The sequence below is a fragment of the Callionymus lyra genome, chromosome 4, assembly GCF_982586985.1.
Source record: "Callionymus lyra chromosome 4, fCalLyr1.hap1.1, whole genome shotgun sequence".
Lineage (NCBI taxonomy): Eukaryota > Metazoa > Chordata > Actinopteri > Syngnathiformes > Callionymidae > Callionymus > Callionymus lyra.
The window spans coordinates 37,877,899-37,905,288 of NC_141821.1; the positions used below are offsets into that span (position 1 = coordinate 37,877,899).

Sequence of the window (27,390 nt, forward strand, 5' to 3'; positions counted from 1 at the left end):
ACAGATATAAAATCACAGTATTCACAAGCATAAGCTCTTCTAAACCTACCCCTTTCCACTACTCAATTATTAACCATCAACTATGATTTCTTTGTTTATATTGGCCTATGCTACATCAAAGGGTTAATTCTCTAACTTCAAGAGGCCTCTAGGCCCTTGTAATGCTAGCAGGCTGATATTTAGAATCCCTTATTAGTCCCGCAAGGGGAAATTCGGTAGTTCTTTTGACAGCCATTCACACATACTGATGGAAGTAGGCATTTCTATGAAACGTTCAGATGCTCTCCTACTATTGGTGTAAGAGGTTCGGTGTCCATCCAAAAAAATAGTGGGAGGTTACCAGATGGTCTCTGAGTGTAACAGAATAACTAAACCTGATCTTCCAGAACTGGACATAGGCAACTTCTATTCAACTTGGACCTTCATCTGACCAAAATTGCTTATAAGGGCGTTTCTCTGGGGGCTTCCTGAAGCTACTTCCGGTTTGGAAGGGGCTATCATTATGGTTCCACCAGCATATGATTTTAGAGGTGTCAGGGGTTCCACAGACAAAGTTGCATATGTCTGAGGGTCAAAGAGGTCAAATAAGAGCAAAAGAACAACAGTCATGAAATAAAATGTCCGTAGGTATGTCATAAAGACGGAAAACCTGACCCACCATGATGTCAGCAGTCTCTAGGGCGGAAGGAAGTTTGGCAAGAGTAACAAAGTGATAGTCAAGATGGTTGTCTTGCTGTTGGACGGTGGAAGACCAGTGATAAAGTCAATGGAGATGTGGGACCAAGGTCGACTCGGAATAGGGAGAGGTTGAAGGAGACCAGCTGGAAGACGGTAAGACGACTTGCTTCTGGAGCAGACGGTGCATGCAGCTAAAAAGTCCTTAACGTTTTGAGAAATACGTGGCCACCAGAAACGCTGCCTGATGAGCTTGAGTGTCCTATCACTTCCAGGTGACAGGCCACCTTAGACGAGTGTCCCCACTGGAGAACTTGGGAGCGCACCTCTTCTGGGACAGGCTCCCTCTGAGCCTCCAGAACAGCCCACCCCAGTTCAGGCTCTGAGGTCTGTGGATCAGAATCTACTGATGGTTCCTCGCACACGGTTCAGGACCAGGGGAGATAAATCCTTCCAGGCTGTTGCTCCTAAGCTTTGGAATGATCTTCCTCTCTCTTTGCGCTTGATGGAGTCTACTGACTCCTTCAAGAAACATCTTAAAACATTTGGTCTTGGGATGGATGCCCACTGCAGTTGTGGCTGTGACTCTCTGCGTGTGCCCTGTGTGGCATGTGCTGGGTGGTGCATGGCCGTGGTGGTTGGTCTTTCGGGGGCTGCCTGGAAGGTTGGGCCGCAATATGGGAAGGGACATGGCGAGGGGATGGCGGGATCGATGGGCGGACCCTTGGTAACAAAGAGACCATGGACCGCCCCATGTAATGCTGCTGGCCCCCCTGCTGCTCATGAGTTTTTTTGGTTTCCCTGCCCTCATGACCGTGGTCTCCCTGCGACCCGCGAGACACTCACCGAAAGACTGGACTGATACCTGGCCGTGCTGCTCCCCAGCTCCTTGGGTGGTACACAGCCCAACTTCTGGCCGTGTTATTGCGGGGCATGCGCGGGGCATGTGCGGACCGCGCCACTGCTGCTGGGGTGGCTTTTTGTCCTTCCGGCCTGTCTTTCTTTGGTTCTATATTGTGGGCGGGGTGTTGGCCGGCCCTTCTGTCCCGGCACCTGCTCCTGGTACCTCCCCTCTTCATTTCCTCTTCTATGTCCTCACTGGTCCTTGCCTCTGTGCGCTGCCCTGGGGTGGTACACTTTTTCGCCGGTGTTCGGGGTCATGGCTCCGGTGTTTATCTTGCCTGCCGGGCCAAAGACTCCTGCGGGCTCCGAACGCTGGCCGGGATCTTGCCGGGCTAGGCATGGGCCCACGGGCTTGGTCGGGGTGGTGTGGCTTTCTCGGTGTCACTGGGCCCTCTCGCCCCTCTTGCAGATATGTACAGCTGGCGCTTCTGGGTCTCTGTGCACACTCTCACACACACACATACACCTTCTCTCCCCCCTCTCTATCCTCTGTATCTTCTCCCCCCACTTGAGCCTGTTTAGCTGTGTATTATATACATTTGTGATTGGCCTGATCAGTTGGGAAGGAGGCTGCCTGACGGGATCCTGGTCCTTTCAAGGTTTAAAGTTTTTCCTTGCCACAGAGATGTTGTTATCATAAGCTCTTGGCAGGGAACTAGAGCTGCACTGGTAGCATAGAGCAAGTTTAAACCAACAATGTAAATAATAAACCATGAATGCACAGATTTAATCTTTGTAAATAATACAAAGATTACTCACTTATACACGTGTAAATGTAGGCTATGCAGCTCCTATCAGGTCCAATATTTAATGAGCCACAACAACAACTAAGCTTAAATTAGCTATCTATGAAAAACTGCTGTTGGACAATGGATACCTCACCACAGGATGATCATAATACTATTATACCCTGTATTTGTTTGTTTTTTCTGTTTGTAACTGGTAAAGGTATGCTACTAATAAAAAAATATATAAAAAAATTAAATGGTGAGTTAAATTCAGATTGAATTATTACACCATAATGGGTGAACAAGAGGCTATGAGAGTGGACTCATAACCTCTTGTTCGTCAAGATTTGACGGTAGAGAACTTTATAAAGTAATAACCCTTAAAACATGGTCATGAGGAGGGACTTACTGCATCTTGGAGATGAAGGCTTCAACATTTGAAACATGCAAGTAAGTCAGGAGGGTTGGGTGTTGACATTTGTTGCCCTTTATGACATGAACAACAATAGTCAACGTTTAGAAAATATTAAAAACAAAACAATAAAAAAGGTTACCGAATAGAAATTTGGAACTAGCCTAAAATATGATTTAACATGTGTTGAAATGTACGAGTTTGAAAACATGGTTATGTTTTTCTACTGCTTAGTTTGTGTGTTATCTTATTTTATTCTGTACTGTCATTACAACAATCCAAAGTTGATTTTAACAACACTGGCAATAAACGTTTATAATTATGATTAATAGACAAGTGAATTAAACGCCTTTATGATTATTTAAGGACCCGCGCGAAACCTGTTTTAAAAACGTCAAGTCATACAAACGGAAATATGCCCCCTCTGAGAAGTAGGGATATCCCTCTGTGATTCTGAAGTCCCCCTCACATCGTTCGTTTGTCGCCATTTACTGTCGCTGCTGGTATAGTAGAACACACTAAATATAGCTTTATGCCTCGATAACATGTCTATAAGATCACCTCCAACATCGATTCCAACGCATTTCAAGCGACGACACTGACTGAAGTCATCTAAATATATAGTACAACAAGGGGGCGTGGGGATCCGATGCCATCATTGGCTCTCTGCTTGTCAGTGTCCAGTCACGTGGTGTTACAGGGACGGCCATGTTTCTGAAACACAAACAACAAGCAGAGCAGCGACGCGGACCCAGCATACATAGACGGTGACATAACGGACATATATACGGAACTAGTACAAGTACCACACATCCGAGCCAGTACCAGTACATTTCTGTCGAATCTACAGTCACTAAAACCAGACCCATGCTGTAGCAGAACCTGCCTGCTTAAGGTAAGATGACCACGGTTCCTCATATATGCTAACTAGCTTGCATGCTACTTGTAGCTAGCAAGTTTGAATTGATTTCCTCTGAGAAACCACATGCAGCCGCTTTCCCTTTTGATAGTAGGATGCATTTTGCGACGCAGCTTCTGTTACTAGTGGTGTTATAAAGGCTCAGTCTCGGGTGTGTTTTGATATTTTTATCTGAATCTATGTGCAGCAGGCCGAGCAGAGCCAGCGAAACTCCCCGCCCCCCTGCGCCACCATCTCGGGTGTCATTCGTAGAGAAGAGGCCTTTGAATTCCGCCTTGTGTGCAGAAGCCCAGTCGATAAACCGTAGTTGTGTTTTCATTTGAACGAGAACCAAACCAGGCGCTTATACCATTACACGCCTTTTTGTGTGTGTAGTTCAAGACAGGAATGAGTGGCGCAGGTGCAGCTATAACAGCTAATCGTTGTTAGCTTCTGGCGTGCAGGACTGCTTATGCAGTCTGCTAACTTGCAGTGGCCAGTAAGTGCCTGAAAATATCGATACACTAAACGATACACATTGTGATATCTTTTTTAGGATACTGTATCGAATTTGAACAGAACTGTAATAGTTTGTATTTATTTATTTTAAATTTAATTTTCTTCATCGATATATAATTGTTTACATTTAGACAAATTGTGTTAAAAAAAAATCAATTTCTTTCAATTAACATCCAAAGATTCACAGCCTTAGTTAATTTTTGTATAAATGTGCCCATTCATTTTATTATGAATTAATTATATATAATAATGCAATATTATATCTGGTCTTTTGTCAATTAAGAAATAATAAATAAATGTCCCTAAACAATTGAAAAAAATGTAGATTTTTATAATGTACATGTATAATGTACGATATAAAAGATTTAACAGGTACCGATAATAACTTTCCTCTCAAGGGCAATACTGAAAACTGATTGGTTCATATTCTTGTATTTAAAAGAATTGTCATATAACAACACATCAGACAACAGGCCGTGGCTTGGGACAGCATATCGTGGCTCCAAATGTGCTATTAACCTAGAGAAACCTGTGTTCTTGATGACAGAAAAAGGCTTGAAAAACTGAAAAAGCTTTTTAGGAGACAAACATCTCCTTAATTGGGACATTTGGCGTGTTATAAGCCTCACTAGTTTATACCACAGCTGCTGAATAAAGCTTTTCTTTCCTCCTTTCAAAATCCTTGCTGAACAAGATGTTTCCTTTTTCATGTGCACTGCTTGTGTTAAATTAATTTTTATACTGGTCATATGGTGTTAATATATATTAGGGCTGCACGATATTGGAAATTAGTGCGACATTCGTGTCTTGAATTGCGATATTAATGCGATATTTCTTTCTTTCACCTAAAAATGAAGCAGGAGTGATCACTGTAGGGGAGGTCGGTGTTTAGAGAAGGAAAACGATGAGATATTTCCGCACTTTGGTGTCGACATGATCGGTGGAAAATATTTCTTATAACGCTCAGGGAACCGTTAGCTTATTAGCATACGGCGAAGATGGACAGGTTTCACTTGTTTGAAAGTTCCACGATCGTATAAGAATTCTGAAAACAACGAGTCGAAAAGTACTAACAATATGTTGCTTTAGCAAAGGGGGTTGGAAGAGATTACTGACTGGATCACTCGCATTTGAGTAGTGCTCATAAGTTAGTCTTACTTCCGTGTATATACCGAGACATGCTAAGTCAGTGCTCTGGCAAGACGCGTCGCCATAGCAACCATGTCCAAGGACAGAGGAGACGTAAACGACAACAAGACATGTACAAATTGACAACTTGAAGAATGTGACACTGATTGGTCGAAGTGTGTATTCAAGAAATGCTTGATTTATCTGATGAAAAATTATAAATTATCGCACATGTTTTCGATATACATATCGCACATGCTAATATCACTATTTTTTTCGGTATATATTGTGTGTGTGTGTGTGTGTGTGTGTGTGTGTGTGTGTGTGTGTGTGTGTGTGTGTGTGTGTGTGTGTGTGTGTGTGTGTGTGTGTGTGTGTGTGTGTGTGTGTGTGTGTGTGTGTGTGTGTGTGTGTGTGTGTGTGTGTGTGTGTGTGTGTGTGTGTGTGTGTGTGTGTGTGTGTGTGTGTGTGTGTGTGTGTGTGTGAATATGTGACAACATTTATGAATGCGTAACAAAATGTATAAATAAATGTTTGGATAAATATCAATATGTCAAAATAAATAAATAAATTCTGATTTAATTTTTGTCAAAGAATGGATCTATTTTACGTATAAACAAATTTTGTCATTTATACAGTTTGACATTTATTTATACATTATGTCTTCTATTTATTTAGGTTGGTATTTATATATTTTGACATGTCATTGGCCGTATACAAATTAAGTGGGCGGGTCGAACATCAGTCTAAGGCAGGGGTCGGGAACCTTTTTGACTCAGAGAGCCATGAAAGCAAAATATTTGGAAATTTATTTCAGTGAGAGCCATATAAATAATATTCAGATGTAAGAATCTGTGCTTGACACGAATTCAAGCCCTTTTCCTTTGTTCATCAAAATCAACAAAGAATTCAGACGGGTTCATCCCTTTCCATGCCTCCATTTCAATATGTCCATCATATTTAAATGAAGCACAAGACTAAAATTTCTCCATTTCTGTGATCATGAAAAAACAAAAACAAATGAAAACATGAATTCAAACTAACAGTTTATATTTGTTAATTTTAAACATGTCTGATATGAATCACACAAGTGGATTAATTAAATTTCAGATGAAGTTTAACGAGAATAAAACTGTTCATCAGTAACTTCACATCATCATCGCTTTGTCTGATCGTCTCTGACGTCATTAGAATGTGTGTCTCACCTGCACCTGTTTAACGTGTTTGTGTTTCTGCGTATTCTTATTATATTCGTGAGATAAAGGTAATTTACAAATAGTCATCATGTGATGGTGTATTAATGCAAGTGTGTTTTAAGGACCGCGATCACAAAAGGAAAACCAGCATTTGTTGCGCTTTCATTGAAACCTGCAGCTTAACTTTGATGGACCTGACGTCATGTTTCTGTGACTCTCGTAGAGAAGAACCCGAAGCGATCAAACACGCATTATTTTGTTCGATATATTATTTAAAAAAAACAAGCTTATAATTCTATATCGTTTTTCTGAATTGCGTAAAATGACTGTCGCACGTTTTGCTCTTTTTATTCTCGATTCATATGATCTTTTCCGTGCGTTCAGTGGAAGAGGCAGGAGCTCTGATTGGCTGCTGTGCATGTCAATCAAATTTTCAACCAATCGGCACAATAACCATTTGATTGACATGCACAGCAGCCAATCAGAGCTCTCTTTACTATTTTCTTATATCATATTTTATTAAATCACGCGATCTACTCGCAACAGCTTCGCGATCGACCGGTCGATCTGCGAGCCAGATGCAATCATCAAAAGAGCCACACCTGGCTCGCGAGCCATAGGTTCCCGACCCCTGGTCTAAGGCATTGATTGGTTACAGCCTACGATCAACTACCACTGCCTTGAGAGCATCACATTTATCTTAGCTTCACGGCTAACTTTGAATAATCCTGGGAAGATGGAACGTGTCCATGCTATTGCTTAGAATTTATATGATATAGATGGGAATTGGATAAGTCCAGTTAGTTTTGCTGCATTTATGTTTGTAAGTAAGTTTTGTGTCCAGTTAACTATATCGTTCTAGTGATCAGAGAACCTGAGTTATTAATTTCCTGCACAGTTGGGTGAGCAAACAACAATGTAATATCTCTCAAGTCTTGTAACAATTGTTACAGTAGTTTGAGGCGACAAACTCCACCACTGAGCAACATGAGCTGGTGCTACAACTGTGAGATTCACGGAGATCATTGATAAGGGTCGTGGTTTGTTAAAAAAAAAAAAAAAAAGTCACATGAACAACGCGTACAACTTATCAAGTTTGTTTTCTAAGATTTCAGAAAAGATTCTTCCACTCTTCTTGCAGCGTTGATGCTTTAGACCAGTTGCTGTGGGACATATAGTTTTGAGATCAACATCGATTGTTTCAGTTTGTTTCGCCTTTTAACCGATCACTGCCTTAGACTGATGTTCCACCCGCCCACTAATTTGCATATGTACAACAACATGTATAAATACATAAATAAATAGAAGACAAAATGTAGAAAGTATAAATGACAAAATGTGTATTTACAAGTAAAATAGCTCAATTTTTTGACAAAAATTTAATCAGAAGTCATTTGTTTATTTTGACATATTGATATCTATCCACACATTTATTTATACAGTTTGTTACATATTTATAAGTTAATTTATACATAAGTCATTTATTGTTCTTCATAGAATTAACGATGTTGCTACAACTCGTCACAATGTTGTTAAAATACAAGTACCTTTTTAATAAAATATGTTAAGTAACTTGAATAACAGTATCCTTAAAATAAACGGCTTCATTCAACGTTTCTGTTAACAATAAGACAATTTATCCCCGCAGCCCTATTCAGGTATTTTACAGATTATCTGTCTGTTATTGCTATTAACCAAGTAATGATGAATAGTCATCCGTATGATTCATTTTCAGTTCTACTCCAGTCTTTTCAGGCTTATTAACATCTGTCCACATCTTCAAATACATACTGCATTAGACAAACGATGATTATTATAACTTTAGGGGTTTAAAAGTAATCCTTCAATTGTTTAAACTAATTGTTAATGAACTATCATTAGGGATTCACCAAATATTTGGTAACCGAATGTAGTCAGCTTAAAATCATACAATATTTGGCCCTTGACCGAGCATTAAAAGATAGAATATGAATATGCTACATTTGTTAGTCTGTTTAAGGGAGCTCAGTGAAGGCTTTTTCTTGGTGGAAATGACGGCTCTTAATTTTAGCAACACCGTGGCAGACAAAGTCAGGAATTTATTTTCCAAACAAGTAAATTTACATTAATTTTGCCTGAATATATATATATATATATATATATATATATATATATTGATGTGGCTACATTATGTTTCCGGCTTGTGGAATGTGAGCTGCCGCCTTCTGATGACATTTCGGTGGAGGATTTTATATTCTTTCATTATTCAATGAAGTCTTAAGTAGCAATATGACAGATTTTTTTTATAGTGCGATAAATATTGTGAACAGATCCAAGAGAAAAACCTTAAATATCAGTTTCCCAGGACTTGCATCGGTTTCCCGCGAAATTGAGCGACATCAAAGAGGAGCTGCCGGCGCGTCACGATATCACCAAATCAATAATAAATCCCACCTCCTAGTACACACACATAACAGTTTATACATGACCTGATGACAACATCTTAGCTCATTAGCATACAGCAACGATGGACTGGTTTAAACTTGTTTGGAAGTTCCGCGATCTTTTAAGAACTCTGAATACAATTGAGGCGAGATGAAAAGTACTTAAAATATTTTGCTTTAGCAAAGGGAATTGAAGGACATGAGCTGTTGACTGGATAAGGTTAGTGGTGTTGTATCTTTTAGTTTGATTTCTCCTCCAAACATCTGCTCAGATCTTCACTGCAGCAGAGCCGCTACTGTGAGTCGCTGCTTGACAGGCGCCGCTGCGTGGCGTCAGCGCAAATATAGTTATTAACTGCATGGATCGGAGGTTTTCAGCGATACCTGATCCGACTTTGAGAGGCTGGATCCGATTGCGATCCTAATATTTCTGATCGTTGAATTCCTAATATATATATATATATATACAAATGTATATATTGTTAGCGACCCCTGGTTTGAATATGATTAAAATTTGGATTGTAAACTGATCTTTTGTTGTTTTCTTTTTTATAGTGGTGAAGAGGACGGAGGGCAGAAAACGTAGGAGTCACCCGGTTGGGTCTCCATCGACCCTGGTATCATCTTGGGGCCAACTTCACCCCAGAGGGGGATAGAGGGAGAGGAGAGAGACTTTGTGTCTACATTTGGCAGCTGATCCAGCAGCCTGGCCACCTGTTGTTCCTGTGTGACGGGAAGAATACTGCTGTAAAACTGAAAAAAGGTCTGTTTACTGATAGATGGGAGTTTGAGTAGCGGGAGCTTTCAAACTGTCAAAAACCTGAAACCAGGTACTCCCAGGGCACCTACAATTGGCAGCTATTCGTTCAGTGTATGTGTATTTGTTTGAAAAGATCACATTGTAAACACCACTCAGCCTTCTAGTCACCCAAGCCTAAACAACTGAACGAGCCAGCAATTGCCTGGTCTAGTCTAGTCCAGTCCAGCCTGCTCTGATCATCTGGACAGGGTAAGAAGAATATGCCCTTTTTCTCTCTGAAAATGATTTTATTGAACTTACCTCAAATGGCTCTCCTTCAGATACTTACTTCTGTGTGGACGAGAGGAATATGACTGCTGAGACTCTAAACTTCGGCCCAGAATGGTAGTTACACATTAATCATTAATTTACATTAATTTATGCTTTTTAAAAGTATCGTTGATTATTATTTTTTTTTTATGTCAAGAATGATTTTGAATATCATTTTACAAATATCTGATCCCTTTTTTATCTGTTAATTGCTAGAACTGGATTTACTGTTTAAAGGAAATTTAAAGAATGCGAAACCTTACACAGCCTCCACTTGCAAATAATTAATTGAATTTTGTTGATGACCCCCAAGGCTCCGTGCACTGTCCAGTGGAGGGAGTGTGACCTCTCCCCCACCTTCCCCTGCCATGCCAAAGTACAAGTTGGCCGAATACCGCTATGGCCGCGAAGAAATGTTAGCACTTTATGTAAAAGACAACAAGGTGGGTAAAGTCGTGGCAGAAAACTTCTCTATTATTTTTACTTCAGTGGGATTTTTCTAAAACGGGGTGTAATATGTCAGGTCCCAGAGGACATGCAGGATAAAGAGTTTGCTGCTATTCTGCAAGAGGAACCCATGCAGCCACTTGCACTGGTACCACTTACTGAGGAGGAGCAGGTTAGTCTGATTTACCACAATTTTTTTTTGCAAAATGTGCTCTGTGAAATGAACTTAGAATGTCTGCCATCACAAGCTGATATTCCTGACTTCTTTCTTCTGTGTTCCCTTTTTTAGCGGAATTTCTCCATGTCTGTGAACAGTGTAGCTGTGCTGAGGTTGATGGGTAAAGGTGTGAGTGGAGCTGCCCCGGCAGGAGTGATCAGAGGACGAGGGGCCACTCGAGGCGGTCGAGGTATGAGGGACCCTTTTCTAAACCACCTGAGAAAAATAATCCTCTAATTTGGTTAAAGACCCTGATTGGTTGTGTCCTGACATGAGACAGCGTTTAAGTGACTGAAAACTTGTCACCTAAAGTAAAATGTTTGTTCTGCTTTGCAATTTACACATTTATTGTGGTAACTCAACTCAAAATTGAATGACTAGTTTATTATTTTACAAAGTATTCTGTATCCATTGTGAATTAAAATAGTCACCTACAAGAAATTGAATGAAATCAAGAGATATTTAATCGCTGACAAATAAAACAACTGAACTTACTTTAAGGTTACTGCAAAACTTTTGCATCTGAGGTTTTAACGTTTCATTATCTGATCTTAAAATAGACCAATCAAGAGGATTATAATTTGGCCTACTAGGATTATTGTCTCTTAATGTAAAAATTCTGTTCAGGCAAACGGCTAGATGTTTCACTTAATACAAAATGACAACAAATTCTTTGCCCAAACCATATTTGAAATGACACTCCCAAAGTGCCTTGAAACATTGATCATGTTCTTTTTTTTTTTCAATTTAATTGACATGAATTAATAATTTGTCTCAAATGTGTGCACAGGACGTGGTCGCGGCGAAGGTGGTTTTTACCAAAGAAGTATTGAGGATACAGAGGTTGGCTTCAGTCGTAGTGTCAGAGAGATCCATCGTAGTCAAAGTTGGGATGACAGGTGAGCCTCTCCTTACCTTCACTTTGTACCTTCAAAAAACTAACATCAATATTTAAGGGGTGAACGGCGATTTGAGAAACCGCTGCGAAGGGAAGGACGACCTGGCTTCGAGGAGTCTGCTGGTCCAGTGGCTCCTGGCAGGAAGGAGTATACAAGGGCTGACAGTGATAATTGGCGTTCTCTGAGAGAGGAGCAGCAGGAGGAGGAGGAGTTGGAGCCAGGGAACAACTGGAGACTATCTGGTCCCCGCAGAGATGGTACAAAACTTTTTTTGTTCTCAAAATGCATCACAATCGGAGGGTGTTTGTTTCGACACCTAGTGTAGAAATACAATTTCATCACCTAAAATTAACGTCTTATCCTATAAGTTTACATTAAACACTTTGACTATAAAAAATTCAATTTGACTGCCAAATTCAATTCTGTCCCACATTTCCCTGACATGTATAAAGAAAAGGATTCATAAGTTTATATTTAAGCAATAATAATTTCTTCTCTAGATGGTGGCCCTCGCTCAGCGGGCTGGCGGGACCACAGTGGGCCTGGTGAGCGCCGAAGAAAGTTTGACTTTGATTTCCGCGACTCTGAAAGTCATGGTGGAGGTCGTCGCCGTGCAGGCAGCGACGGGCTGGAAGACGATAGGGATGGCCTGCCTGAATGGTGCACAGATGAAGAGGAGATGGGGGATGCAGGAATGGGCACCTTCGACTCCTCGGGAGCGTTTATGACTATGAGGGTAGGGTTTCTCACAGATGTGTATCAACTGTCAGCAAAGGATTTCAACGTTGTACATTACATTCAGAAGGGTGGCAAGGAGACAATCCTGGAGGAGGAGCTTGAGTTTAAGGGCATTGAAGAGGAAGAGGAGGAGGAAGTTTCTTCTCTCGCAAATGGGGAAAGGTTTTCAGAAAGAGACAAAGATAAAGGTGAGGGTAGAAATGGTTATCCAAGAGGTTACAAAGCGAGTCAACTGGACTGTGTAGAGTTCTAGGAAAGCTGGAAAGGTTCCTAGAACGCTACATAGTCCAGTTGACTCGCTTTTGAACCTCTTGGATGAGGGTAGAAATGTTTAATCACAACAGCATCCTGTTGCATGACCTGCTTCATCATTTCTTTATCTCTATTCAGAAAGTAAAGATGGCATCACAACTGTGGGCGAGACAAAGTCAGCTTCTCCCTCTTCCTCACCACTGTCAAACAATGCCCCCGCTTCTCTTGACCTTCAATCCAGCAGCTGCAGTTCACTGGTTGACAACAGTCCTCTGAACAGCCACTCTGTCAAGGCTATTAGCTCCTATAATGAAGGTGAGTGCGCACAACACGCATTCCTCCTGAACATGTAAGTCATTGTCTGGTTTTCCTAATTTCTGTCTCTTTAAAATATTGCAACTCCCAGAATTGTCTAGTTGTCCATGAATAAGATGGTCATATAATATTGTGTTCATAGGACCAAAGGCAATTATTACTATTTCCTTAAAGAGATAACGCATTGATAGATAACTGTTTCTTAACTAAAGTTTCTTCGGTCTTTATCAGATTGTCCTTCAGGGGTCTCCAAGAGCCTTACCGTGTCCAACAACCCTTCAACCCTGCCATCCTCTCCTCCTACTTCTTCCGCTCCTCTTCACACACCTTCTGGAGTAGGAGATACTGAGGATGATGAAGGGATGAAGCACCTCCAGCAGGTACTGTCATCAATGCTGCATGTATATCAACAGATAATTTAAGCCATTCTCACACTACATGCCACACTTGACATCTCTTACGCTCATATTTACCAATTTAACACTATTTTCTTTAATGATAATAAACGTTGATCCTTTTTGCATAAATGTAACCAATCCCGTGAACACCATGAAAGAATAACCAATCAGGTCATATTTATACTGTTAAAAATATGTTCTATAATTATTATTTATAACCTTATTCATTTTGCCATATTAATTGATTGTTTGAAACATTTTGAGATTTCGATTGTCACCCGATGAATATGTTTCCGGTTATTTAATCTCCATCATCAGTCTTGTAAAATCTGATAAAATCTATGTCAAAATCTAGTTTAAACACAAATAAATTGATGAATTAAATGAACGGTGGTATAAACAAGTCAAATATGATGGATAGATATGACCGACCAAATTAGACTGTTGGGTGTCCTGTGCTGTATTACTGATACTTTTATGTCATAAATTCAGGAGGCAGAGAAGATGGTGGCATCCCTGCAAGACACTTCGTTGGAAGAGGAATGCTTTACGCAGGCACTGCAACAACATGAGAGCCGGAACACTGCAGCTGCCCTGCCACTGTCTCATGAGTCGGCCATGAAGTGGTTCTACAAGGACCCACAAGGAGAGATACAGGGTATATCTTAATAACTTGTTCCATTTTTATCTGACTGCTGAGTAGGGCTCTATTTTGTTTTACTATCTGAATTTGCATCGTGATAATATGAAATTAAATGTTCAAATCACATATTCTATTAGTGTAGCCAAAACTTTGTTCTTGTTTTTTTTACTTTATTCTTAGTGAAAAATTTAGAGCTTGGTCACTTCTTAAGATTTTTGCACATAACTTGTTGTTATATTTATAGTTATTTGTTATCCTGTCCATTCCTGGAGAAATGTCCAGGGCTGAGTTATGAAGTTCAAAAGTTAAATAAGTAAATTCAAGGTATATTCTATTATATTTCATTCAAGGTTATGTGTTATATGTTGATTCTGTCAAATGGCATACTGAATCTGAAAATTGGTTTAAAATTGTTCAGCCCTACTGCTTGTCATGTTTTTTGTTTGTTTTAGTTTTTACATTCAACCTCAACCTTTTGTGACAGGACCCTTTACGACTGTGGAGATGTGCGAGTGGTTCCAGGCGGGCTACTTCACCATGACACTTTTGGTAAAACGGGGATGTGATGAGGGCTTCCAGCCGCTAGGAGATGTTATTAAGATGTGGGGCCGCGTTCCCTTTGCTCCCGGGCCCTCTCCACCACCTCTTCTGGTTAGACAGCCGCCACCAAGTCAGCGGCAGCAGCCCTCTAGAGTGCCCTCTGCAACAGTAAGTTGACCGAAACATTAACTGCAAATGCAAGACTACAAACAGAATGTAATTGAATGATGGTCGTTTAAGGGAAACTTGGAACAGGAGCGTCTGAAGAAGCAGCAGGAGCTGGCAGCAGCAGCAGCTCTTTATCAGCAGATGCAACAGCAGCAGCTTTTCCAGCTCATTAACAGGTAGGCTTGTAAGATAATATTGCTACACTTGAATATCGCAATTTTTTTCAATAACACTGAATGTATTTTCTTTGTTAAATTACCAGTTGACATAAAAATATTTACTTGTATTTCATCTCTTGTGAAATACAAATATATTGTTTGCATTTAGTAATCTGATAAGCCTCAAACGACACTGTGTGTTGACTATCCTATGAGTTTTTTCCCGCAGTTAAATGCTTTAAAAGAAATGCATTATATTGCTGTTCCCACAGTATTACAATATATCATTTCATTGGCCCTGTATGGTGATGCATAATAGGGCTGAACGATTCCTCGTATTTGGGATATAATAATAATCGCGATATTAAAAAAATTGATTATTAAATCGCAGAGGTTGCGATTTTATTTAATTTTCGTGCCGTCAAAATGACAGAAAGCGGAGAGAGGCACTTTATCCTGTTGATCAGTGACGTCTAGAGAAGCTAAAGAGCAGCAGTAAGAAACAAACTACAGTGTTTTCAGCAACTTTACATCCTGACATCATTGCGTACTTTTCAATCGGGATGTGTGTCTGCCGACATGTCCTGTCTGTGTGTGCGTGCTGCTCTCGTCTCTGCCTGTGCAGTGATTGCGCACCATCAGCGTATTTTTGTGTTCTCAAAGTTACCGTATGCAATCACACCATTCAAATTATTTAAACGATCATATATTCTTGTCTATGACAGGAAATGCACTGAAAAACACGAGAAAAAAATAATGCAGTAAGAAAAAGAAGAATGATTGACTAGTGTTTTCACTTTTCTTTACTCTGCACTTTGCACTGAAGTTTGTATGATTTATTATTGCCTTATAAATATAAATGTTTACGTCACACTTGAGGCACATTTTTACAGTAGTTTTTAGTATTTGCAGTGAATATGTTATGTTTTTTTACATGTGTAATTGGAGTAACTAAATAAACCTTCTCCCTTTTATTTTAAGGTATGCTTAATTTGCCTTCATCATAAAAATTACTTAGTAACTTTATTTTGATTATCAAAGAGAAATACGAATAGAATAGAATAGAAAACGTTTATTCATCCCCAGAGGGGAAACACACTTTTACAGCAGGACAATGAAAATAAAGTGCATGGAAAAAAAAGAAATAGTAAAAGAGATAATAAAATAAAAATAAAACAATCTTAAAAATATACAAATTATTTACAGTATTAGAAAATTAGCACTATTAACAGAATACAATAAAGTAAAATAAAAAATAAAATAAAATAAAAATAAAATAAAGTAAAAAATCGAGCGGCCCAGGACAGAGCCGGCCCTCGTGACCAGCCTGTTCAGTCTCTTCCTGTCCCGGTCCGTGCTGCCTGCTCCCCAGCAGACCACAGCGTACTGGATAGCAGAGGCTACCATGGAGTCATAGAAGGTCCTTAATAGTGGTCTGCACATTCCGAAGGACCTTAGTCTCCCCAGGAGGTGGAGGCGACTTCGGCCCTTCTTGTACACGGCGTTGATATGTGTAGACCAGTTCAGTTTATTGTTGAGGTGAACACCCAGGTATTTTATGCTCACCGGTTGATGTGGTGGGGACTTTTTCCTGAAGTCAATCACCATCTCCCTTGTCTTACCGGTGTTTAAGCAGAGGTAGTTGCTCTCACACCAGTCGACAAAGTCCTTGATGACTGACCTGTACTCCAGCTCGCCCCCCCCCGGACAAGCAGCCCACAATGGCCGAGTCGTCAGAAAACTTCTGGCGGTGACAGCTGCTGGAGTCATAGGTAAAGTCCGCCGTGTAGAGGGAAAAAAGGAAAGGTGACAGCACTGTCCCTTGAGGTACCCCGGTGCTGCAGTTGGTCACCTCAGACCTGCAGTCCTGCAGCCTCACATACTGCGGCCTGTTGGTGAGGTAGTCCATCGTCCATGCTGTCAGCTGTGTCCCAACTCCTGCGTCCTCCATCTTTTTCCTTAGCAGCGCCGGCTGGATGGTGTTGAAAGCACTTGAGAAGTCAAAAAACATGACTCTCACAGTGCTACCGGCGGCTTCCAGATGAGACAGTGCCCGGTGCTGCAGGTAGATGACGGCGTCATCCACCCCCATCTTTGGCCTGTAGGCAAACTGCAGCAATCCAACGCAGAGCTCACCGTCGTGCGTAGATGGCGGAGTACCAGCCTCTCCAAGGTCTTCATAAGATGGGAGGTCAGGGCGACTGGTCTGAAGTGGCTTGGTTCCTTCGCTTGCACCTCCTTGGTAACTGGAACCACACAGGAGGTCTTCCACTGGACCGGGACCTTCTCCAGTTTGAGGCTCAAAAAAAAACATTTTAATGTGAAGTTTATCATTGATCGTATTGGATAAAAATGCATAAAAAAGAGCAATCTCAATTATATTTTTTCAATAATCGTTCAGCCCTAATGCATATACTATATCGCCAGATTCTTGCAAATGAAACCCGCCTATTAACGGGTTATTATTATTTTTACTTATTAGCATTACATTACATTAGCATTATTAATTACTATTTGCCCAATTCAGGTTGCTTACTCTAATTATGACATTAAATAATGGTTTTACTTAGAAAAGTAAGGTAATTCATAAACACTTTGTTTCTGTTTAACAGGTGCAGTGAGCCGGGTATGATGCCTTCGATAAACAGGTCGATGTCAGTGCCAGATACAGGGTCCATGTGGGACATGCATACCTCAGCTTCACAGCCTTCAGGTAACATCTTGCCCAAGAACAGTTGTAGGCATATCTACAATACGTTTTTGGGACGGACATTGTAGGATTGAATGTTATTTTCCTAAGAGATTGTTGTGCAGATTTTTTTATTTTTTGTTGTTGCGATTTCATACTGCTGCATAGACGTATCAGACATTTAAGTCTTTGTGCAAAAACGCAGAAGCTATTTAATTTAAAAAGCGCTCGGAAATGTTGGATAATTATGTCATATTGTAATTTGTCATTTGTAATCTATCTTTGATTTTGTGACTCATTTTTTTTAAGCGTGCTTATCTACATGTTTTTTGTTTTTTTATATTTATATTTATTTCACTTAACCTTGCAGGTGGCGAAGCCAGTCTTTGGGACATAACAATGAATTCTTCTACTCAGGGTCCAACTCTGGAACAGCTTCAGAAGGTTTGTTGAGTATAAGCTTTTTATGTAATTTTGTTCTATGGCCTCTTAAAATGATAATACATTCTACAGCTCCAGCAGGAGAGGAGAGATGCTGAACTCAGGGCGAAGCGGGAGGAAGAGGAACAGCAACGCAAACGGAGAGAGGAGAAGAGGAGGCAGCAGCAGGAGGAGCAGAAGAGGAGAGAGGATGAGGAGCTTTTTAGACGCAAGCAGGTGACTGAACTTGTTGCATTGTTCAGCTTTTTCTGAAATGTTGAATTGTCCGTTTCTAAAGTTCATAGTTTAAAAAATGGACAAAGCATTTAAGGTCATATAACATAGAGATTTTCATAGGAAACCATCTTTGGTTTGCCATTGTTTTTATTTTGAACACCTGTATCCTAATATGTTTGTACTACTGCAGTGTCGCCAGCAGCAGGAACTCATCATGAAGCTGCTCCAGCATGCTCCTCAACAGCAGCAGGGGCCTGGTGCTGGTGGCTCCAGCTGGAGTGGGTCGTCCTCTTCTGGGCTCACTAAGTCCGGAAAGGCTCTGGCTCTACTGGAAATGCAGCAGGAGGCCGAACGGCTCCTGAAGCAGCAACGAGTGCAGCAGAGAGTAAGTGTCTCCCCTTTTTCCTTTTAATTGTTATTGTTGCATTCTTTTCATAAAATTTATAATCTCCTCCTCAGCACACTGGCATGTCCATGGGAAGCTCCTCTTCAATGGCTGGACAGTGGGGGGAGAGCATTGGCATGTGGGGTGGTCTTGAAAGCAAGGGTAGCAGTGGAGGCTCAGGAGGAGGAATGGGTATGTGGGACGAGGCAGTGAAGAACCAGACCGGCATGCGCGGAAATGGCAACAACAACCTCGGACTGAAGAACAGCCGCAGCAGCCCCTCACTCAGGCATGGCTCATCACTCATGAGATTGATTCTCAAATATTTATTTTTTTTAGTTTGAATTTAATTTCTGAAAGATTTGTATCGCTAACTTGACTATTATTTATTTCAATGGCAAAACAAAATTAGGTGTGGAGGGAGAGGCATGGCTAAGTTTTTAATATTCTGTGTTTTCATGTCATAGTGAACAGTACTTGATGCGACGGAAGCGGACGGAAGAAGAGGATAAGCTGCTAAAGCTACTGCAGGGCATGAAGCCTCAGGACGGCTTCACTACCTGGTGTGAACAAATGCTGCACGCTCTCAACACCTCTGCCAACAACTCGTCCTCCTGCCCTGATGGTTAGTCTCTGAACTTTAATCCTTTCTATTTGACAACTTTACACTTTGAATTGAAATAAATCTTCTCTGGTCAGATAAGTCACATTTGAACAAGGTCTTCCTTTTTTTTTTTTTTTGTTCCTTGCAGTTGCCACGATTGTAGCGTATCTTAAGGAGGTGGAGTCACCCTATGCAGTTTTGGACTTTATTCGGTCCTACCTGGGGGACACTGTGGAAGCCAAAGAGTTCGCCAAACAGTTTCTGGAGCGACGTGCCAAACAGAAAGCCAACCAACATAGACAGCATCAGCAGGTTGGATAATGTGCACACTTGTTTTTAACCATTTTGTTTCTGATTGATCCGTTTTTGAATGAATGCATGTGTTCTGTTTTTCTCTTGCAGTTATCAAAGGAAGTGGCTGGGCTAAACATGACCTTCCCACTGCAGGTGTTTTTTTTAATTTATTTTTTAACTATTGTGACATCTTTTTGTCACATTTATTGTTACCTATACTGTATTTTTGTTTGCCAAGCCAATACCTTTCTTCTGTGTTAACAGGACTCAATTCGAGTTATGAACCCGAGTACCCTGCAGTCCATGTTTCAAGCCAACCACATGGGCAAAACCAGTCTCTATGAAAACCAAGGTGGGAAGATGAAGAAAAAACAACCTATGATGCCGCACTCTGACCCCAGCATTCTAGGTATGTCACCTGACTTAACAAACTACTACACAGTGGTCGCTTGGCAATTGGTTGATTAAAAGAAACCACTTCTTTAACACTCATAACAAATCATTTTTACCATCAAATTCCAAATCAAAGATTAAAATGTCATTTAGCGTAATTCTGAAGGAATAAATCCAGTGGTAAACTGCATTATTGTGAACTAGGTTTCAATTGTACCAAAATATTTCAGTCTGCATGGTCTGTGTCTCTTTTCTCTGTATGTCCCTGTAGCCAATGTATGAACATGGCTTTTATTTATCTATACTATATACATGCTGCTATGCATTTGAAATATTCTTGCCCAGATTATTCTTTGAAAGTACCTGCTGCAGAGTGTGAATGTTCTTAAGATAAAATTAAACTTAAACTTGTTAAACTTGTTAAGCTAGAAATTGGAAAAAAAACAACCAAAAACAATCAATAAAATAAATCATCAATAAAAATCTATTAGGTTAGTCGTACCATCATGTTGCTGAATTCCTTTAATTGAGCCTATTAATCCACATGATACACAGGAGTCTGTTTCATACCAAATATGAGGGCTGACTAGGGCTGAACGATTAATCGCATTTATGATATATCAAGATATTAAAAAATGTGATAATTATATTGCAAAGGTTGTGTTTTTATTTATTTTTCAAGCGACATGTAGTCAGGTGACTTAACAGCGCAGCTAAGTGGAAAAAGCGAGAGAGACACAAACACTCCGCTTTAACCCAATGATCAATGATGTCGACCGAAGCTTAAGAGAAGCGGTATATGACAACTGTGTGAATAAAATCCTACGGGTGTCTTAACAAATTTGAACAACATGTAGCTGTCACAACTGAACTGTTCAAACGTCAGTATGACCGCGACTCGAGACAATACGTGAACAATCGTCTAATATGATGGCGACTCGGATGAATGAAAGAAACAGACTTGAGCGTTTTCAAGGCGTTTACATCCTGACATCAGTTTGTCAATTTTAATTGACACGCGCTGATGGCATGTTTGTGTGCTAATACAAAGTTTATTGCCTTGTACAATAACACAATTCAAATTGTCAAGTATAAAATATTGATGTATATGACAGGAAATGCACTTAAATATGACTTAATATGAGTAACCAGAGAAACTGTGAAAACAAATGTGCAGTAAGAAAAGGCAGGAATATGAGTGCACTTTTCTTTACTCTGTGTAAAACTCTGTACAAACGTCTGTGCATAGTCTGCACTGAAGTTTGTTTGAGTTTTTTACATTTTTTTTTTATTGACTAATAAATCTAAATCTTTATATCACATTTTTTTTTTAGAACGTCTTTGCAGTATTTTTAAAGGATTTGAAGAGAATAGATTGTTTATTTACAACTGTAATTAAAGTAACTAAATTGTTTATTCAATGTAGCGTATTTTCCGCACTATTGGGTGCACCGGATTATAAGGCGCACCTTCAATGAAAGGCCTATTTTAGAACCGTTTTCATATATAGGGCGCACCAGATTATAAGGCGCATAGAATAAAAGATGCAGTCAAACGTTTGACTGAGGTTGTTATGCATTCACTAGATAAAGCTGTGCTAAAGTCAGATAAAGCCTTTATTAAGCTTTCTGAAAACTGCGTTCACTCCCATGGAAAAAAATGTTCAAATGATGTTTAAAAGGCTTCAAGCAGCAGCAGCGCGCAAGACTGTTGTGAGCAGACAAATGTTTAGGAGCAGCAGTGAAGTTGAGCATGTGTATGACGGCTAGAGCGCGCGGCGAGTGATTTTTAGTGTACACCAACCGAGACACACTCGCTCCAAACGGTGGCAGTAATATCACACAATAGCCGTCCACCATGATGTGACTTGCGTCGTAAATCCCACCCCGTGATGACGCAATGACGTAATCCCGCCCACGGTGTGTCGGCTCAGTCGGCGCAGAGTCATGAACGTGTTTGTAAACCAGTTACCCACCAGGTAATGATCATATATAAGGTGCTCTGGATAATAAGGCACACTTGTTTTTTTTGCGAAAATTAAAGGATTTTAAGTGAGCCTTCTAGTGCGGAAAATATGGTACGCTTAATTTGCCTTCATCTTAAAATAGCTTAATAACTATCTTAACAATATTGAGGAAAATTATCGCAATTCGATTATTTTCAATAATTTTTCAGCCCTATGCCTGACAATGTCCTGAATTATAATATAAATGATGGGGTTCTCGTTGCAACCTCATTCTGTTTCTTGCATTTTCTACTAGTCAGTTTAATAAAAGATGAACATTTTGTCGTCCACTAGTAGTTGGCTGACTGCTGGTTAAACCAGTTTAAAATGTTGAATTACAGAAGCCTAAATTGTGATCATGGTTTAAAACCGGAGGATTAATGCAGCCCTATTATATATTAACAAAATGCACAACCACATTTATCTGTTTGGGTGCCTCTTGTCTGTGAAAATAATCAATCACCATTTTTTTTCTTTTCTCACTTGTCTCGTCCGCAGGTTACTCATTCCACAATGCGGACTGTCTGAGCCTGAGTGAGATGGAGATGGTGGAGGATTACTGATGCGGCGCTGCAGCAATAGCTACCTGAGGCCTTCTGTGTTTTAATCAGACACACCTGATGACGAATGTGCACTGCTGGGGGAAACCAGGGGCGGGGCGGGATTGAACAAAGAAGGGGACGAGTCTGATGTCCTCTTCAGCTGCACCATTTGAGCAATGATGGAGGGAGGGCGTGCAGGGGTGGGGTTTCCTCTGGCTCTCAAACATTTAAGCACCTTATACTGAACTACTGCACTTTATTGAGAATGGATTTATGCGTGTCTGTTGGTGTATGTGTGTGAGTGTGTTGGTGTGTGTGTGGCAAAACAGTGCGTATATGTACCGGAGAGAATATTAAAAAAGGGCGGAGACGTGTGAATAGTCAGGGGGACCTTATCAAGAGAGCGAGTCCTTTCTCTAAAGAAAAAAAAAAAAGACAAACACTGTTGATATTCTTGTTTTTTTGCATTATTGTTATTTTTTTACATTTATATAAAACAGTAAAGCTACCGAAAAATAAGTTCTAAAAAAAACTTGAAGAATTGCACTTGCGTAAAAAAAGCGTGAAAAAAAACTATTAAAAAATGGGGTTAGATATAGATGCAGATATTTTTGTGAATGTGTGTTTGGGTGAGTGTATGTGTGTATCAGAGACATGGACGTCTGCACAAATGTATATTTTTTTTCATTAGTTGCTAACCAAGATGTATAATAGGTAAGAGGCCATTTTGTCTTTTATTTTGCTAATTTTGTATTCTTGTTTTAGAGCGTGTGATTGTGTGTGAAAGATAAAGGCTACCACACATCACACCCTTTATCTCTGCATCGCCTCCCATTGACATCATTCAAAATAGCATCCACCACTATTTTATATTCCATGTTGGACGGGGCAAATCATGAGGGACGTATGCGTGTCTGTGATGCGTCTGCATATGTGATGACTGGTACTCATTCGGATGTGCTTTTATTTTTTATGTTTTTGTGTTTTATTTTGTAAAAATGCACATTCGTGCCTCAGAACTTGTGACGTGAGGGTGTGGCCATTGAGACATTAACCCTTTCAAGAGTGGGTGTGATGCTACTCCGTGCTCAGCACAGTGTGTGAATATTTCTTGGGGTGGGTGGGATTGGGTGGTCTTCTTTCTGAGATCACGATGCCTTGTTTTTCTGTGTGTGTATGAATGAGCTGTGCCAGGTTCATCCAGCATCGGCGTGGTGCATGAGTATTTGTGTTACTTATAAACAAGTTTTGTTTTTCTACGAGAAATATATTAGAGTATATACATTCTATAGAAAGTTTAAAAGTATTGGGACTAAGATGATGAGCACTTGGGGCTGCTAATTTTTCTTTGTTGTTTTTGTTTCATTGCCATGTGAAGAAGTGTATTCTTTCTTTCTTAAGAAAAATATTGAATGTATTCCAAAAAACAAAATATGACAAGATACCTGAGCTTATACCGGAATTTTTTGTTTTTTCCGCTGAAGATTTCACAAATGGATAAAGATTTCAGTTATGTTTTTTTTTTAAGATTTCCACAGTTGAACACACTGCCTCTACAATCTTGTTTATTTTTTTGATTCCGGACTGGAGCTTTTGGTTGTTTACAAACCACATGGATAACTGTGGCTGCGTTTTTTTGTTTATGTTTCGACGTCGTGAGTGGGGCTGGGTTTGCAAGTGCGCTTCAGCCTTTCGCACACGGAGAGGATTTTATTTAGTAGATTTGTGGGATCCTCAAACTGGACCTTTTTCTTTATTTTTGTGTGGATTCCTAAAACTTGATGATCAACGTGAAGCGGTGGCGGCGGCGGCTGTTGTGCATTTGATGGCAGGGGGACTCTGGTGGCTCATGAGCCTCACCTTCTCACCTATGCACTTTGCTCATTCAAGCTGTGAGGTACATGCCAGGGATTCTGGGAGCACAATAACAACAGGAGGACTCAAACGGAGGAGCAGGAAGTTCCCAAACTAAAAAAAAAAAAGACTGAATAAACTTCCCTCCTTATGTACATAAACATATTTTTGTACTTTGGAACGAAGAAGATGAAGGAATTGATTTTATGAGTGAATGTTCTTTACATATTTTTTTGGTTTTGGATCCATTCCCCCAAACTTTGTCAGTCACCCCGACATTCTGGGACAAACTATGGGAAATTGGACATGGTGTGATAGAAGTGGCACCGCAGCAACTTGAGAGACTGACCGGTGATCAACATTAAGGATGTCGCAGCAGCCACGCAATTGTGATTGTGGAGAGGCAGCTGAGCCATGACCTGCTGACTGCCTGGACTCCCAGCTGCACCATGTCTGGAAGCTGTAATCGTGAGTAAGTGTTTTGTATCAAACATGTTGAAAGAATGTCAAGTTAAATGTTTCATAGGAATGTTGCAATGTATTCTCAATCATATTCTGCTTTGTTTGAATAATATTTTGTTTTACTCTTCGTTGTAGTCCTTAGATATGGTTTAGGGTGAAACTCCCAGTTCTAGCGTTTCATTTTACCTCTAAATTCACAGTGATGCTTTTTTAGATTAAATTGATGAAGAAAACCTTTTCAACCAACATATGTGTAGTATAAACAAAATATTTGAACTAACTGGTCATCTGTGGGGTAGCATTACTTCTAACATGTGTACTGTTGAGTTGTCCATCACAACAGGATTCAATTTCTTTCTTATTTTAGTTTCTCTTGCTGACCTTGGAACCTGAAGCTTCATCTCTGGACGTGACAGGAGGCGGAGACAGCAGCTTCATCAGTCTGAAAGCTTCCACTTTGGGCTGCCAGCAGAAGTCTTGGATTGGACGACAACTCGTCATCAACCAGTAGAACTGCTCATATTTTTGGAGGTGCAACTGAAAGTGATGTCATCATCACTGTTGTAGCCCGTTAACAGTGGAACTGAAGAACTGAAAGATTTGTACATAAAAGACTACAACACAGATTCCAAAGGATACAGATACACGCACACACAAGTACACACAGAAATCCAAAGGACATGCACACACTTGTAAATAGTGTAAAAGATTGTTGTTAGATACTCGGGTCAAATTGCCTTAAAACAAGTTTGTCATTAATAAGGAGAAGAACGCTGACTAGTTGGCGTCAGAAAGAATTGATTAATAATTAATTACCTTGTACAAATTAGTCTGTGTTTAATTTTGGCGGGTTGCAATTTTGTCTTCGCAGGGCTCACCGCTTTTGTTTCTTTTACGTGTGTAATTGTAGGGGATTGAGACCTGTTGACCTGGAGCCAAGCTGACTCGGTGATGACCGATCTATTCAGACACATTGTACTTCAGAATTTGTTTACATCAAAACTGACTTTCTGCCACAATGCTTACGAAATGTGGAAATCACAAAAGGTGTGAAAAGCTTTGCTGCTGATGTTTGTGACCTCACATCATTTGTGATGGTTTAAAGTGAAAATCGAACGTTGAATGTGATGCTAAAGCTATGCAAAGGTATCCTAAATTACTTATTTTTTTCCTCTACGTTGTCTAGAATCTTCAGTTAGTTTGAAGGTTAAGGCACTTTGAAATGTGTTTGTATTGAAAGTCATCATATTAAGAACATTTTTTCAACTTCCCTTTTACATGTAAGGGTTTTGAACTTTTGTTTTTGGGTGAGGATAGGGTTGATTTTGGGGTGATGATCAAATCAAATAAAAAAATTAGAAAAAGGATCTTGACAGCACTGGATTTAAGTTGGTAAATGATTTGGTTTGAGTTTTAAAAAAAAAATCTCAGAAATGTAGAAATCCATTTTATTTCTACAGTCAAGGTTGAAAACCACAGAAGAGGTTAGTTTTTTTAAAACAAAGTTTGAAATGTTGCAAGACCATTTGTCGATAAAAGCTGATGGTACAAGAGAATAAAGTAAGGTTAAGACTTTATTAATTTAATTTGGTCACAAAACTCTAATCGTAAATGTAACTTTTTGGGGGGGTTTTGGTTAACAAATATTTTGAATATTGAAACCAGATGAAATCACGTTCAGACCAACCATGAAATTCTTTTCAGTCAATGCTTGATCATACACACGGGTTATTCCACACTTCTCTATTAATATGATTATCTGTTTTCTTTAATTGGATGAAGTTTTGGTGTGGTAGGTTGTTCTATTGCTAGTTCAGCTTGGCTCTTGTTTGTTCCAGAGAGATCTATTCGGTTTTAGTTGCTTCACTACTCTTTGAATATTGAAAAAATTCAGAGGTGAAGGAAGTTGGAGGGAAAAGTGTAAATAGTTTGTTTTCTGTTGAAAAAAACAATTAATAAATACATTAGTTAGCAATGAGTGTTGATCTTGACCCCCCCCCCCTTTTGTCAGTGTTCTCTTTGCCACTATTAAGGAGCCAGACTCATCATCACTTTCAACCAAGGGATCTTTAAATGTGTTTATTTGCACCGTTTGCTAGACATAGATAGATAAAATATACTAATAAGATAATTAGACTTAAAAGTATAAATTATTGATCCCTTGAAGGAGAACATTTGTCCAGCAGCAATAACGCACCCATCCAGAATACATGAAGACAATCAAATAAATACATTCAAAAATTACCAATCAAAAGTTACGTATAAAAGTAAAAAGTGCATGTTAAGCATGAGCAAAGGGTTTTTTGTGGCCCCTTATGGCAGAAGGAACAAAGGAGGTCTCAAAACGTTCCATTGTAAGTAATGGGTATTTGTAAAGCGCTTAAAAAAAATACAGATAAAATAAATGCTTTAAAATGCCAAGACAAACACGGGACGTGCAGGGAGAGGAGCCTGTTAATGCGGTTACTCTTCTAAGCTTCCAAAGTGACATGTAGAGGTTGTCAAGGGTTACTCCGGAGTTCATGCTGCCGAGCCAACACCCCAAAGAACAGCAATACCTACGGCAAACTGATAGAAAAGGTGTAACATTAGACTCCTAATGAAGAAAGGTCTACCCTGACCCTTCCTGTAGACCAGTCTGAGCTGACCAGTCCAGTATCAGAATCAGAATCAGATCAGAATCAGAATCAGAAAACCTTTATTAGTCCCGCGAGGGGAAATTCGGTTTAACAGCAGCAAGAGAAATAAAAACACCCAGAAATAAAAACGAGAAAGAAAA

The 27,390-nt window shown here is 39.9% G+C and overlaps 1 protein-coding gene across 1 annotated transcript; it reads left to right on the top strand.

Moving 5' to 3' along the window:
* Positions 1-3,396: 3,396 nt before the first annotated feature.
* Positions 3,397-22,827, top strand: gigyf1a (GRB10 interacting GYF protein 1a). Its single transcript, XM_087790160.1, has 25 exons — positions 3,397-3,613; positions 9,438-9,891; positions 9,963-10,026; positions 10,265-10,394; positions 10,475-10,570; positions 10,688-10,805; positions 11,406-11,514; positions 11,572-11,771; positions 12,015-12,250; positions 12,317-12,440; positions 12,643-12,819; positions 13,051-13,199; positions 13,710-13,875; positions 14,345-14,568; positions 14,641-14,744; positions 17,339-17,439; positions 17,786-17,859; positions 17,929-18,072; positions 18,263-18,457; positions 18,532-18,746; positions 18,925-19,082; positions 19,210-19,373; positions 19,464-19,508; positions 19,620-19,764; positions 22,252-22,827. The coding sequence occupies exons 3-25, from the start codon at positions 9,992-9,994 to the stop codon at positions 22,314-22,316; spliced, it is 3,174 nt and encodes a 1,057-aa protein (XP_087646286.1). The 5' UTR covers positions 3,397-3,613; positions 9,438-9,891; positions 9,963-9,991; the 3' UTR covers positions 22,317-22,827.
* Positions 22,828-27,390: the final 4,563 nt, after the last annotated feature.

Coding starts and splice junctions, on each gene's coding strand:
- gigyf1a (XM_087790160.1), top strand. CDS start 9,992: ATGACTGCTGAGACTCTAAACTTCGGCCCAGAATG. Junction 10,806..11,405: donor GGCCACTCGAGGCGGTCGAG/GTATGAGGGACC, acceptor ATGTGTGCACAG/GACGTGGTCGCGGCGAAGGT. Junction 17,440..17,785: donor CTCAGCTTCACAGCCTTCAG/GTAACATCTTGC, acceptor TTAACCTTGCAG/GTGGCGAAGCCAGTCTTTGG.